The 15,649-nt window shown below is 45.4% G+C and overlaps 5 protein-coding genes across 5 annotated transcripts; 3 read left to right on the forward strand and 2 right to left on the reverse strand.

Moving 5' to 3' along the window:
• Positions 1-732: 732 nt before the first annotated feature.
• On the reverse strand, positions 733-3,110 carry F4822DRAFT_441926 (putative alcohol oxidase; the record flags this gene model as incomplete). Its single annotated transcript, XM_051462925.1, has 3 exons — positions 733-2,584; positions 2,641-3,044; positions 3,086-3,110. The coding sequence occupies 3 exons, from the start codon at positions 3,108-3,110 to the stop codon at positions 1,184-1,186; spliced, it is 1,830 nt and encodes a 609-aa protein (XP_051316394.1). The 3' UTR covers positions 733-1,183.
• Positions 3,111-5,573: 2,463 nt separating this feature from the next.
• F4822DRAFT_393758 (uncharacterized protein) lies at positions 5,574-7,376 on the forward strand. Its single transcript, XM_051457317.1, has 3 exons — positions 5,574-6,252; positions 6,327-6,854; positions 6,910-7,376. The coding sequence occupies exons 1-3, from the start codon at positions 6,210-6,212 to the stop codon at positions 7,170-7,172; spliced, it is 834 nt and encodes a 277-aa protein (XP_051316395.1). The 5' UTR covers positions 5,574-6,209; the 3' UTR covers positions 7,173-7,376.
• A 666-nt stretch (positions 7,377-8,042) lies between these two features.
• F4822DRAFT_426470 (NAD(P)-binding protein) lies at positions 8,043-9,057 on the reverse strand (the record flags this gene model as incomplete). Its single annotated transcript, XM_051460565.1, has 3 exons — positions 8,043-8,260; positions 8,333-8,944; positions 8,994-9,057. 3 exons carry the CDS (start codon positions 9,055-9,057, stop codon positions 8,043-8,045), a joined length of 894 nt encoding a protein of 297 aa, XP_051316396.1.
• Positions 9,058-10,115: 1,058 nt separating this feature from the next.
• On the forward strand, positions 10,116-11,767 carry F4822DRAFT_441929 (kinase-like protein; the record flags this gene model as incomplete). The annotated part of the gene is made up of 1 exon (XM_051462926.1): positions 10,116-11,767. One exon carries the CDS (start codon positions 10,116-10,118, stop codon positions 11,712-11,714), a length of 1,599 nt encoding a protein of 532 aa, XP_051316397.1. The 3' UTR covers positions 11,715-11,767.
• Positions 11,768-12,909: 1,142 nt separating this feature from the next.
• On the forward strand, positions 12,910-15,157 carry F4822DRAFT_426472 (uncharacterized protein; the record flags this gene model as incomplete). The annotated part of the gene is made up of 4 exons (XM_051460566.1): positions 12,910-13,059; positions 13,124-13,239; positions 13,297-13,502; positions 14,451-15,157. The coding sequence occupies 4 exons, from the start codon at positions 12,910-12,912 to the stop codon at positions 15,155-15,157; spliced, it is 1,179 nt and encodes a 392-aa protein (XP_051316398.1).
• Positions 15,158-15,649: the final 492 nt, after the last annotated feature.

Raw genomic sequence — 15,649 nt, forward strand, 5'->3', positions numbered from 1 at the left:
GTACACCCCCGTAGCCTGCATCCCGTAGCTAAGCCTTATAGGTTGCGCTCCGATGCAGTTTTCTTCTAGTTTCCTCTTTTGAACTCTCATAAAGCTCACAGTAGGCTGTTGAAGGATGGCATGCAGAAAAGTATTTGTAACGAAGTAACCCATTAAGCGGCGTAGTCGCCGTTTATTCGCATCTGGCGTAGGTCATGAGGAGATCTGCATAGTCGCGTGGCATCCCCGCGTTGGAGTAGGGTATAGTAAGGGTATTCCGACAAGACCCGACCAAGCCGACCAACTTGTTGTCAGTCATCCGCGCACGAATAGCCACGCTTATTTCCCCAAAATGTTTCATGTTACCGCGACCATGCCGGGGAATACCTCGGTTGCGGAGAATAAAAAGAATCTACCAGGTAATAGGCGGTTAGTGGCGGTGTGCTCGCTGGCAGGTGTTATATGTGCTATGCTATTGAGGGTATCACGAGTCCTATTGACTATGTCCTAGGTTCCAGGTTATAGTTAACTTAATCCGTCAAGCCTATAGCTGGTTGAGGTTTAGGTTGCACATTTTGTATTGTACAGCAAACACCGGGGGGTAAGGGAATGGGTAGATGTTAGCGGTGAAGGTGTCATTCTTGATGTTACGTGCCATCGGGTTTATTAATTTGAAGTTGCGATGACATGAAAACAAGTGTAATAATGCTAGATATAGTGCGACGGGAATCTATAAGAATCATGTTTAGATTAGATTAATACCTAGTAGTTTAGTGGTATAGAAGAGAATTAAAAAAGAGTTGCATGTCATCATGCCCCACACTTCTTGTGTAACTTGAGTGAGTACCTAGGTAGATAGGAGATTTAATAGCAACTTATCCGGGACCGAGTAATACCTCAGCAAGTACCTAGACAGGTGGACAATTGAAGTACCCCGCAAGTAGTTGTTGAGTATCACGAATACCACATGGTCGTTGAGTCTAAGTTTACCCATATCTCAGGCTGGGGTGTTCTAGAAAAACGGAATAATTTCATTCCAGTCTCTTCTGCTCGTTACTTTTAGTGGGAGTTATCATAATCTCAATGCCCTTCAAAATCTCCGGTACGAATTTGTTATAGTGTTGAATCTACAAAAGTACCACACATGTACTTACCTCTTATCTACCGAAGTACCGAGGTACATAGCCTTCTTCTCTCAACCACCTCATTTCTCACCAAGTCCCAATTCCTGAATGAAAATATCCGCTGCCTTCTCACCAATCATCATGGCGGTATTAGCTAAGTTGGCACCAATATTATGAGGTGGAATACTCATATCAGCGATTTTGAGTCCTTGGACTCCATATACGCTGAGAGCCGAGTCGACAACACCGAGCTTTTCGCGGGGTGCCAACTTGCAAGTACCGATCGGATGCCAGGTGGAGTCCACATGATCATGTATGAATTGTTCAATGATTCTGTCATCTTCTTCGGAATACTCAAGCGTCTCAGTTCCTGTTTCAATTCGGGCCTTGGAACCGGGCGGGAAGGTGGGATGAAAAGCGGATACCTCTCCCCGGCACACACCCATACGGCGAGCGATTTCCCGTTGTTTCTTGTACGCCCATATTTGATTCTTGATATCAAGATTTTGAGCATCTGTGAGAAGCCCAGGATCAAAATCTACTGGATCATCAATTCCAGGGCCGGTAATATGAATATGGCCGCGCGAAAAAGGATACAGACTAAACGTGACGAGGGACATATACTGCCCGGGAATGGGGGCGAGGCTAGGGTCGAAGGGGAATCCTGAGACCGGTGACATTATCATGAAAGGCTTATTCGGGACATTTGCGAACTCCCTATTCCAAGCTTCCTGGAATTCTGGACCAAGGCTAGCAACATCGGCGTCGGTCGGTCGAAGCTTGGCTTGGGCGTCGACGGAATTCCAGCCTAATATGCCATCCCCTCTCGCAATCAGTTCTTCAGGCTTCACACGGCCAGAGTTGAGCCCATCCATGCTCTCTTCAGGAGGGATATCTGAATAGTATGGGTACATCATGGAATTATGGTCATCATAATTATGACCCACACCGGGAACCTCCGCGACGACTGGCACTCCGGCTTTCTTTAGAATCTGGAGGTCTCCTACACCAGACCTCTCAAGTAATTGCGGAGTTCCCAAAGATCCAGCAGATATGATAACCATTCTTCTAGCTTTAACCACTCGAGAGTTCTCTTGAGAAGGTGTTGTTTTTGGCTGAAAAGCAGGGTTGGGCCTGTAAACTACCCCGCTAACCTTCTGCCCCTCGAATAGTACGCGTTCAACTTGCGATTCAACAAGGACATGTAGATTCGGATGCTTGCCATCCTGGAGCCTAGGATGAAGATACATATGGGCCACATCTTGTCGCCGACCTTTTGGATCGACGTAACGCACGGCACGCATTACGCCATTGATGTTGTCAAGTGTGTTAATGTCCTCAATCTCGGGCCAGCCAAGTTCCCCTAAAGCATTTATGAAGTCGTTCTCGAGCTTTGGTGCGCGAAAGCTCGTTCCGGATACCTGAATAGGACCGTCGTACCCATGACGATCTCTTGGACCTGGTCCATGATACGTCTCGAACTTGAAGGCGATTAGCTCACATCATAGGCCTTCACGGGTAGCGACGTTTGGCGTACCTTTTTCATGTATGGCAACAGCTCATCTGCTGACCAGCCCGGAGCTTTCCAGGAGTCCAAATCGGATCGTACTGCGCGGCTATACATTGCCATGTTTATGGAAGTCCCTCCACCAAGGATATGGCCGATCGGTACCGCAGCTTGTCGGCCAGAGAGCTGCTTTGACTTCGGCCCTTGGAGAATTCGGGTATAGTCGTTACCCGGAGCCAGGTGAGTGAACCAGAAGCCCAAGTGAGTAACAATTGGAAGTTCATAGTTGTTCTTGCCGCTTTCAATAACCAAGATTGATAGCGTTGCGTCTGCATCGGAGAGTCTACTCGCGATTATGCAGCCGGCACATCCGCCTTTGCCGAATGTTAACAAGTGTGTTGTGTCAACAATAGTGATGAGTGGGGAATGTCTAACTTGCCTCCGACAATGATAACATCCACATCCTGAATGTCACCAGGAAGTTCCGTGTATAGTCCCATGATTTACTAACGTCCAGTTACGAATTTCGACTCTTTTCTTGCGTAAGCTTGGCTAAAGGTGTCTATCTCCTGACCGCTGACCTCTATTCACAAGAAAATCATGGGACTAGCCTCCTGTGCCTCTGGATCTTCTTCGGCTCAACCTCAATCAACAATCCTACTGCGGCACAGTTCACCTAGTCCACCAGAGCTGAAAATTGGTTATTAAGATACAAGTTTTAATATTAAAATATTATGGCATATCAGGATATATCATATTTATGGGTATTTGCACGGACCAAGGCGTGTTTACGGTGGAGGTGTTTCTCGTTTGTTGCCTCTTTCTTCAATACAAGATCCTTCCATCCTCAATTGACAAGATGTTAGTTTTCTTCACAGTTTGATGCTTGTAAAGACAATAAGACTTGACCCGGACAAACAATATATTAAATCCTATATAAGTTCCTGCCCAGCTGGTTATTGAACCTTTTTTGGACAATTTTCTGATTTGGTCTTTTAGAACAATCACTACATATCCGAAACTCGACAGTACACGATGACCCTAACAACACCACAAATAGAATAGCTACTTACTTGGCGTGTGGAGCCTCCCATCTTGAAAGCTTTTATTGTGCAGCTCTTCAATGTCATGAGGCACTATGCTGGCGTAAATGTGTAAGACGGCCGGTTTTTCTTGCGCGTAAGTAAAATATAACATGGCATCGGAGGAAAATGCGAGGCCGGAATGGTCGGAATACTACATCAGCTCATCCGCACCGACCTGAAAACCCTGGCGCGCGTGGGGCTCAAAATTCTGGATTACCATGCAGATGCTCGGCTGCCGAGATCGCGCCGATTCTAATGGGAACGGCTGGGAGTTCTTGCTTGCGTAGGTAGGTGACGGGTGTATAGATAGAGGAAATGGTTACCGGCGCGGCAATTGATCTCAGTGACGGTACCGACACTACCCGAGACGGATGAGCCATTAGGAAAACGTCGACGGCGGACTCCCGACCGTCGTTTGAAGCCGTTCAGCAAATTATGACCCCCCAACTCCAGACTCGATACCGATGCGCTAGTATTCATTTGAGTCCGTAGTGATGGGTGCGACACTTGCGACCGTAATTTCCAACGTCGGTCGTGCTGTGAATGCCGTCTCGCACAACTTTACTTTGGACATCCTTTTCGCTTTCGTAGAGGGTAAGATGGTCTATATGTACCTGTAGTTTGCCTAGGTGGCGTGATTAGTGATTATTTTGCTCGCTCTCCATTCCGCATGATGGGTGATTGCGAGACGAGGCGCAGGAACTGGGGGTGATGATGCAACACCAACAAGTACTGAAAATTTGCTTTTCCTCATGCGGGCTGCCGAGAATTAATACAAGATATCTAAAGCAAAATTGGTTTGGGATTCAAAATCTTCACTACTCTTCTAGGACCCATATTTAAATACGGATCTCGGGTACTCCCTTCTGCAGCTGTAGAAAAGCCTTAGGAATAACCCTAAGGATACACGTAAATCTGGGAATTGTAGGCCAAAAGATGACCTGTGTAGCGCCTATCAGCCTATGGTCAATGGAGGGCTATAGGTTGCACCTAATCATCATTTAGAGACCCTCAAGAGACAGCGCTTTGACCCCCCAGCCTAACTATCGGGCAGTCGGGGTTTTCCTGCAGCATATATTTTGTGGGTTGAGAGCAGTGTTCTCTCGATCTGATCTTCGAACGAAGATCCCTAGGGGTCCAGCAGATTATTGGCTAAGCTCGTTGAGAAACGAGTGTGAGGTGAATCGAAACACGAGAAATTAATTATTTCACTATGGCGTTCTGTATACTAATAACCATTGCCTATACCTTCCGTCTTACGCCGAATGCTTTCCAAATTGTGTCAGATTAATCAAAAGCGTAGGCACAGCTCTAAAATTCAAGACCCCCGCCCGATCTGCGCGTAAACGCCCATTCTGCATTCCTTGAAGCAAGCGTCACATAGTAGCTAGAACGGCGGGTAGATACTCATACAGTGCATATAAATAACGATACATTCTGACATTTTTGATCGATTTGAGCTTGACACGACGTGTTGCTTATCATTATAGCAAGGAGAAAATACGCTGCAATGCTACATGTCTTAGATGTACATCTGTGTCAAGCGACAAATATTATGACTTGAATTCACTCGTGGCAGATATCGAAATGTCCATATTCCACGACTAAGAGGTAAGAAATGATACCGGAGTAGCTTTACAGCTTGCATCCGAAGCCTTTACTTTGCTTATAGGTGGCAGCATTTTTAGAGGGCCCTAGAGGCATTCATAAAATAGCAAGTATACCTAGGTACCTTGAAGTATCCATTTATATCTTACCTTTTTTGGCTTTTAGGGAGACTCTATTGGTTGAATCGTCGCAACTAGTCTAATTTGATTAGTTACACATTTATCTAAACTATAGAGCCAGCGGTGATTGAAAGCAAGAGATAAGTCGGGAGCACTACATAGTATTCTCGGAATCATAGATTTTTTTTTTTTCAGTGCCCGTAATCTCCCAAATCGCCACGGCTCATACCCGTAAGTTGCATTGAATGACATGCTACTAGACATATTTTTAATGTATAACACAGGGAAGCACTTCACCCTGCTACATGGGTCGAGCCTCATCCAGATATGATCGCTGTGGGAGCGGTACTTCGAGATCTTCAACATTCATTCACGCTCAAAAGCCACGAACGTAGGCGTAGGAGGTACTACCAGGTTCCCCCGGTCAACATAGCTCAGAGTGGCTTTTTTTAATATTCCTCTTTGCAAGTCAATTCTCTCACCGGCATGATCAGTCATAGTATTCGTGAAACCAGGATTTACTTTTTGGATTCGAATATCCCCACAGCCCCGGCAAAACACCATCGGATTTTGATCGCCAAATGCTGGACATCCGTACAATGAATCCTCCGATACTTACCTGAGTAGGCGATCCGTCCTTGGGCGCTTCTAGCCAAGAATCGCAATCCACCGATGGCAATACTTAAAAGGGGAGGATGACTAGGTAGTGGGTGATGAGAACGGCACACCCTCTTATACCAACTCGCTAGAAAATACTTGTAACGGTTTGCGTATCTAGCGGGCAAGCATGCCATTTCAAATTGATGGAATCGCGGTGGTTACAGGTGCTGGTAAGCTCCCTATTAACCTCGATTGCTTCCCTCTGATATTCCTCCTATTCGTGGTAAAATTCTAATCTTAACAGGTAGCGGGATTGGAAAGGCCTGTGCCCTGGCCTACGCTGCGGAAGGTGCACGAGGCGTCGTAGTCGCGGACCTGAATTTTAACGCAGCTACACAAGTAGCGCAGGAGAGCAGGGCCATTGCAATTAACAAGGAATTCATAGCGGTTCCTATAATAGTCGATATTACTAATACTTCGAGCGTTGAGAAAATGATTTCTGCAGCGGTGGAACACTTTGGACGCATTGACTATCTCGTGAACAGCGCAGGAATCGGCACAAAAGAGCATCGGACCGTCGACCAAGCCGATCTTTCTCAAATGAACCGATTTTGGCAGGTTAATGTCATCGGTACCGTTAATTGCATCCAGGCCGCTACAAGGGTGATGAAGAATCAAGATATAGCTACCGTCAATGTCAGAGGGGCCACCCGTCAGGTCGGTCGGGGCGTCATCTTGAACCTAGGCTCCGCCAATTCGTACATGGCAACTCGTGAGGGATCTCCGTATATCGCCTCGAAACATGCCGTAATGGGTTTAACTAAGAGCCCTGGTAAGACTGCCGCTTGTAAAAACCATCAAAAGAGTTATTACTAAATACCATCCAGCTTTGGATCTTGCCCAGCATCAGATACGAGTCAATGCGATTTGTCCTGGTTGGACTAGAACCCCCATGCTTGAAGACGCTATGAATGACAGCCCAAATTTGTCTGAGACAATGATGAACTCCGTTGTGCCACTAGGCCGGACCGCAACGCCAGAAGAAATCGCAGATGTGGTGGTATTCACGACCAGCCCTCGGTCTAGCTATGTCACAGGTGTTGGTTGCATTGTTGATGGGGGAGCAACCCTCCAGGTCAAGACTTACTAGAATTTACACATTCGGTACCTAGGTACTTAGAACTCGCTTAACTCAGCGCGTCTCTCTATATTTATTATATATCCGTAACCGGCAGTTCTAGTTAGTTCCTAGTCCAATACTATATTTTTCATATAACGGGGACGATAATCAAGTGATTGGGTTAACAATGTCATGATGTACCCAAGTCCCCGTGTCTGTAGCCAGCCTTACAACAAATCACACTGTGTTCTAACAGTGCGGGAAGAAGTACTTACGAGACTGTCACCATAAAAATGAAGAGTCAAGAGGTATTCCGTGCATGAATGCTAAAAATACCTCATAAATCATAAGTACCTAGAAAGTATCTATTAAAAGCAAAGAAGAAAAAGCAATACAAGTCTGATTGAGGATGTATAAGACGCGTGTCAAAGCCGGGGGAGAAAAAAGTAAAAAGAAAAAGCAAAGCAATAAGAATCGTCCACCTTCATCTCTGCTGGCTTTCATCTCTTCTTTACGTGAGTGCAATTCAAGCGGAAGGAGGGTGATCATCGTCAGAACCAACATCGCGACAGTAATTCTAGCGCATGCGGAACTATGTTGTATTCGATGTAATACACGTTTCTTGACGCTCATATTGACTTGCCATCGTACCAGTTGTCTTTTGTTTGGTGAGCCCCTATCCAGCTAAAGCCACGCTGAGGGGTAAAATGAAGGTATGATTTTCATTATTCGCACTGTAGCCATCCCCTGATATGCCCCACCGCACGTTATTAACGAAATTACGTAGTACGATTGGTGGACAAGTATGCTACAGGTACCAAATACCCAGGCACCCCTAGTTGCGTCAACTTCTCCTTCGACTCCTAATTGAATGTACGAGTATCTGTATCTCCGACTAGCTTAATAGTCCGATATCATCACCGACAATCTTCCACCATCGTTAACAAGGATAAACCCATTACAGTACGAGCCGGCCCGGCTAGCAAGATACAACAAACTACCACCCATCTCCTCATAACCCCCAAAGCGCCTTGACGGAATGAATTTGGAATTCTCGAGGCCTTCTGTACTTGGATCGCGTCCAGACATCAGGCTAGTGGCTAGGTCACTCGGAAATACTAAGAAATCGGAAAAGCTATCAGCCATAACTTTCCCTCCACAAAATGAAACGGAGGTATGGATTTACTTACAGCCGGGCGCCAGTGCGTTGACTCTAATTTCGTATTGGGCCAGATTCGTACTGGCATGCTTGGTAAGGTGGATTATAGCTGACTTGCTACCAGAGTATGCGGGTGCCGACATCCTTTCCCTACTGAAGCCGGATAAGCTTCCGGTGATAACGACTTGACTCGGTATCAAGGGAACATTGCTGCCCTCTTTGGATGGCGCACCAAAGCCTCCATTCAAGGCCTTTTTATTACCAGCATCGAGCAGTTCCAGGAAGGCCAACAAAGTGAAGTAAGTCGCAGTCACGTTGATATGGAAAGCTTCCGTGAAGTCTTCCATCAATACTTCCTCGAACAAGCTTTTACGAAGTTCCTGGATTGTGAACTCCGGATTGAAGGAATGGGTAGGGCCTACTATTCCGGAATTGGCCACGAGCAAGTTGATATATCCTACATCATTTGTGATGAAGTCAACAGCGGACTGCAGGGACTCTTTCGAACCGATATCACATACTATGGGGACGAAGGCTGGATCCTGAGACGCTGAACTTTCTACAACTTCCTTTCGCCTGCCAAGCAGATAAACCTTCTTTGCTCCTGCCCCTGCAAGAGCCTTCGCCATCATGAGTCCAATACCTATTGCTCATTAGGTGGAGACTTTAGCACATGCAAAGGGGATTCTTACCGGTAGCGCCACCAGTCACTACAGCCACCATACCGTCCACTCGAAACAGACTCGTTGGGTCCATTGTGAATATTTGAGACTATCGATGGCTATTTTCTCCGTGTGCTATTCGTTACTCTAGGGGGCTGGGTGTTCGTTCAGCATTCCTCCTCAAGAAATCCCGCCTCTTTATAGAGGTAGAAAAGTGACACGGCATGATGGTATGAGTATTCATGTTTAAGTCCCTAAAATCCGACTATACAAAAGCCCTAGGGTTACCATCCTCTTTGGCATTGGCACTTCCAATCACTGGGGACCGTGAGATATAGATAGTCAAAGTATACTCGTTTAACCCGCAGTGAATTCACCAAGGGTTGATCGGAGATAATGTGACGTTATGTCCGCTTTGCGGATGGTTATCCGCCCGATTCTTATAAATGTGGGGGATTATTTTATAAGTAGGTTAGCGAACTTGTGAGCTATAGGAGACCTAGACTGGAAAAGAAACGACATTCGAATATCTCTTTCCGTTGAGGTAGTTCATACCTACCTACCTACCTAGGTAGGTACGTATAAAAGCCAAGCCTTAGTTATATTCTTTGCAAACCCTAGTTATCCATTCAATTCGGACAATAACAACAAACAATCAATTTTGTAGGTATTTCGAGTAGCTTGGCAGGGCCAGGGCGTAGGTTTAGTATATCTACGGTGTGTGGTACTAAGGGGCATGGTGAATTTCGTACCTAGTTAAGGAATTACCCCTAAATTTAGGCAAGTGACTCGAGCCAAACCTTTAAGATAATTTTGACAGTTACAATAGAATGGTGAAATACTGTCAAATACATTGTTCCTCGACTCCTTTGTTTCGATACATAGGTATTGCATCTTTGTTCCACATTTGTTTTTCCTCGGTTTCTTAGTTTCTACAAAGGAAGATAGATTAGTTTCAGCGGCTTCGTTTCCAGGCCTTGTGCTAACTATATAAGTGGGTGATGCAAGGCCTTTTGCATCAAAGCTTTTATTCAAACTCGTCTCATATCTTGCATAGGACTTCCATCTAAATAAATTGAATTTGAGATAATCCATAATTCTCTATCAATCTAATTCTTCACGCATAACATCCAATAACATCCAGCCGACATCATGACTAGCCCTGTCACTACTATGGAATCATCCCCGGTCCCTAGGATTCCGCCTCAGTCTGACGAGATGATCGAATACGAGTCTATGGAAATGGTCATACCGCACGTTGAGGACGTTCAGAAGTACAACAAGGGCGGTTTTCACCCAGTACATCTAGATGATGTCCTCAATGGGCGATTTGAAGTTGTCCACAAGCTTGGCCAGGGTGGATTTGGCACTGTCTGGCTCTGCCGCGACTTAAACCTGAAAAAATGGAGAGCAGTGAAGATAATTGCTGCCGATCATTCATCGAAGGGTACCGAGGAAGAGATATTTAACCATCTCCGATCAACGTCCTACGACGGAGAGATAGAGGAAAACCATATCGTTACGCCATTGGAGCAGTTTTGGATAGAAGGGCCCAACGGCCGTCACTCCTGCCTCGTTTTACCTGTCCTTGGGTTGGATGTAGAAGGTTGGCGCCTGTATCAATGTGACTACGAGGATGAAACCGGCCTCCGCGTTAAAAACATATGCCGACAGATCGTTGAAGCCTTGAACTTTCTTCACAACAATGGGATATGCCATGGTGACTTCAGACTGCAAAATATTCTCCTTGAGATCGAGGGCATTGACGATTTGGATAGAGAACAAATCTACGAACTGATGGGTGTGCCAGAGTTAATAGAAATGACGACGGTCTCGGGCGAACCATTAACGTTTAGGGCTCCGGAATACATCGTATCACCTGCAATCCACGGTTGGTCGAAGAAACTTGTAACAGATTCCGTTGCAATCATTGACTTTGGCGAGTCCTTCTTTTCCCACAATCCCCCGGAATCAACGGGTATTCCATCTGTATACGCCGCTCCCGAAATCCTGTTCCTTGGTACTGGCGTACCGGGATTTCCGAGCGATGTATGGTCATTAGCGTGTACGCTTTTTGAACTCCGGCGATCAGCACCGCTTTTCTCATCGTTCTCCGACGCTAGCATTAGGGGGACGATTTGTGAGATGCAGCAGTACCTGGGTCCGTTGCCCGAAAAATACCGAGACGTTTACAGTCATATGCTTAGATCCGTTCCACGAGTAAAGTTAGACGAAAATGGTGAATATCAGCGAGTTCCTCCGGAGCCTCCGAAGCCGCTGACCGAAGAGGAGCGTCAAAAGATAAAGGAGTCAGGAGAAGAGGAAGCTGAGAGACAACGGCAATTTATTGCGAAAACCGGCTACTCCGACATGTTTGAGGCCATTCTAGGAAATGAGAAGACAAGGTATCGCAAAATTGACGCACCTAAACGGGAACAGATTAAATACAAATATCCTCGGGAAGACGTACTAGGGTTATCCGACCTTTTACGTGGGATGCTTAAATACGAACCTGCCGATCGCATTACCATGGCACATGTCCTTCAACACAGTTGGTTTGACGAAGCATACGTACAAGCCGCCCCTACAGACCCAGAATCTCGGGCTAGCCTTCGCTGTCCACCTACACTCATTACACTCGCATACGTCGTGGTCATGACTGTATGGGCCATCGCCTATGCGGTGGGTAAAAGGACGGAGGTCCTTCTAACAAAGATGGCTGATGTGGTATTAAGACCTGCACCAAGATAATCAGGGACATTGCAGCGTGTCATTCAATCTATACTTAGTAAAACGCACACAGGATACATTTCGATTATGAGGGAGCATTTCGCGTAAGTGGTTTTATGACAATACCCCTTGGGCTGTTTTAGGGGTTCGGTGGGTTGTATGCGTCAGTTGGTTATCTGCTTGGTTAAATAGAATTATTTTGTATGCTTCCGTAGTCTTAAATTACAATACTCATGGTCAAAAAGAAAGAAAAACTGAAAAGAAAAGATGTTGTTTGGTTTCAAACATGCAAGTGTGTTTCTCCTCATGAAGTTGCGGACAGTTGATGCTATATATACATAAAACACTCTTCTAAGAATCTGCATGGACTATAATTATGGCAAGAGATATGACATTACCGTGCCAAAGAATAACCAATACATGCTCGTTCCGATTCATACCCACTGTATTTAAATAATTATGACATTGCGGTTTGTGATATTACAACGTAGTCAGGCTTATATTCTAAGGCGGAGTACACCGTATGCCGAAGATTCAAAGCACCTGCAATATCAATTCCTAGGCAAAACACAGAATATTGTATGGTTGTTATACGGCCTCGAAGGATTAAACGGTTACATGGTAAAGACCCCTGCAATATCTCGATAGGCCAATAGGCAATATACTGTACTGATAACTCACAAGTTGGAGATTTCTATATCCATTCACTGTTGCTTTGTTTATTGTTCCAGGTTAAAAGAAACGCAGTATAAGATCATGTTTTGGTGGAGGGTATGGGGGAGGGTATATAAGGGTTCGTAGTGCTCTGCCGATTGGTATCTTCAAGTTCCTAGGAAATTCTCTTACCAATTAACCTTTTATAGTATTCTACCTAATCTATCGTGTCCCCTATCTAAGAATCCTTTATTAGCAGTAGTAAAAAAACAATCTCTAAGAATCAAAGTGACGAAATATATACCTAGGCACAAACAGTTTATTTTTGAACATGAATACCATAAGACTTCATAGGCTTTGTTATAAGTATTGAAACAAAACAATCCGCCTCGAATGTCATCAAGTAAAGAGTATTGTGATAATGCTCATTGTCTCCTTTGTAGATGTGCAGCCAATTTAAACATAAAAGTTGATTTTCAGCACCAAGGACCACACGATATGCCACTGCATGAATTAAAAATATTATCACCGTCTAGGTTTTCCTACTCATAAGTATAGCATTATGTATAATTGGAAAAATAAACCCCCGCCAGCGATTATCTGGGTCAAAGGTATGAAACTTGGGCCCGGCGCACCGCATAGCCCGGATTTCCAGTCAAGAATTGACCAATCGGAGAGGTCTACAGGCGAGGGGACTATAGAAAATCCAATGGTACGTTAAGTCTACATCTACCACCAAATATAATCCTATTATGTAACTAACATTTGATGTCTAGGTAGTATGGCCCTATCCCGCACGGCCTGAGGACAAACCCATTGAGCAAATCCTAGCAATGGAGGCTGTTATTAGGCAAGAGACAAAAGAATGCGGCTTAAGTCATGTATGGATAGCGTAAGTGTATACCATATCAAATCTCTCAGAAGGGAATTACTAATAATTTATTTGCAGGGCTGATGGTCATCCTTACAGTACAACAGCGACAAGAGGTGGTATACGAGTTGCATCACTCGATGATTATCACGTTACTATACGAATGGGGTCGTCAAGTACTATTTGCAACTTACATGGCCACTTGTATCTAGTTTGCGAAGATGATGATATAAGGAAGAAAGTAACCCGTGTGATGACAGAAAAAGAAAGGGGCATAAAGAATGGTAAGAATCCTCAGCTATGGATTTGGGGACGCTACCCGCGAGAATGGCCTAGAGCTCATGTAAAATTCCCAAGCCCTCCGTATGAAATTATACCAGATTCAATACTAGACAAGCAGCAGCGCACGAAGGAGAAAAGTAAACCATATACATACTCGTAATACCCTGGCGCCCCGCAATCTAGCCTCAATTTCAATCGTAGCATAGGTAGACTAAAAGGATTAGGTAAATAACATTAATTGGTACTAAAATGCTTATTTTCATCCGGATCGGAAGATTGGGTGATGTTTCACTACCCTATGGCAGAGTATCCTCAGAAGGTATCACCTGATTAGGTAATTTCCAGCTATCAATAAGTGCTAATGTATTAAAATTCGCAAGGCGTATTCAGCATAGGGAATTAATTGGATCCATGAATGTAAATAGCCAGAATGGATTTATAACCAAGCAGAGTTATATAATAGAATCGTGGTGAAGACGAAGGAGACTAGGGATTCTATTTTAGTGTATACCATATGTTCTGGAATGCAAAGCCAAGAAATATATCTAGGTATAGTATGGAAACGTTACTGTAGGGCTGTGCTATAAACCGGGGTTTTCGGGGCTTCAACCAATTAGCATGCCGTTACGTGGGATTCGGATGGGTCTACAATCTCACGATCTAGCGTCGTTGTCGACGGCTTTTACGACGAATAACGGCGCAGCTTCGTGAGCTAAAGTGAAACCTCGTATTGTTCACGATATCCATATGAATATACACCGCCACGGAATGTTCGAGCTGACATCGTTCAAGAGCATAAATAAAGTCGTCGCGCGCCTCTGAATATGTATCATTTGACTTGCATCCTCATCCAATTCACACATCAGTCGTTATCTAATTCGTAATTGAATTCCAATAACATAATAAATCTAATACCTAATATCCGATTATCGTTATCAACATTCGCTCAGCTTTACCATTCAACAACCAAAACTACCACACATTTAAAATGCTCGCCTCAATCTCAATCCTCTCCCTCCTCGCTCTCGCCAACGCCAACCCTGTCCCGCGCTCGGCCCCTCGCATCATCAAGGGCAACGCCTACCAACTCCAAGTACAACTCCGGGACCCACTCAAGGATTTGAGCCCCGGTGTCTCGGGTCAATACCTAGCGGGGTCGCACGTTGGCGCGGGACTTAACATCGCCATTGTCTCCCCGCACGAGGACAGCGGCAACTACCCGCCGTTCTACAGCAACGGCACGGCGGAACAGGGCTGGACATCAGTAGTCAACGACCTGGGTACCATCTACCCGTGGGGCGTTAACGTGCAGGATGCCGAGTCCACGGATGCCACGTACCCCGGCGAGCACGACGCGGATATCAATGTCGGGGGTGGATCTAACGGTATCGTGCTCACCAAGATAACGATCGATTCGGGTATTACGGAACCCGCGCTCGGCGGTCTGGCTGCTGGTTACTATGCCGTCTGCAATCGTTTCATTGGTTACTCGAGGGCCAACATGACCGTTGTCCGATACGTGTACGAAGGCGAGGATCTAGCTGATGGCTGTGTTGGTGTTAACTTCGTGCCGCTGTGCGCGACTTTGAACGACTTGCCCGAAGGCAATGAGTGGACTCATGACTTCGTCCAGGAGGTTGACTGCGTTGAGATTTAAGAGTTGGATATGCTAAGGAGAAGTAATACCGGGAGGAAACCCGAAGCGAAATTTTAGATACCAGAATAGTAATTTGTGCATAGAAGGATGCATCGCGTTTCGGAGTTTGGTTTTTTTCATCGATAGGTTACACGATGAGGTGCAAGGACCTCGGGAATGAAGTAACGAAATCGCTAGATAGACTAGGAGCCGAACCTTAGGTAATTTTTGAATATTGTGTCAACTACCTGGGTAGAAGTCCTTAAACTGAGTAGATCTTCATAGTCGGATGAACCGAACTAAGCTAAGGATGAGTTCATCTCAAGAATAGCTTTTGTGACAGTCTCGTGTTCATGGCGCTGGAGGCGTCGAATATTGTCTCAGAAGGCTTCGTAAAAAGTACGGGAGTCCCGAGTCCCCACCCCAACCTTTCTCTTTCTGTTCCTTTTCCGCCTCCCACCGCATTTTTCCCTCTGTCTGATACTTTTTCCTTATAGACCCTACTGAACCTCG

The sequence above is a fragment of the Hypoxylon trugodes genome, assembly GCF_022578975.1.
Source record: "Hypoxylon trugodes strain CBS 135444 unplaced genomic scaffold F4822scaffold_3, whole genome shotgun sequence".
Taxonomy (NCBI): Eukaryota; Fungi; Ascomycota; class Sordariomycetes; order Xylariales; family Hypoxylaceae; genus Hypoxylon; species Hypoxylon trugodes.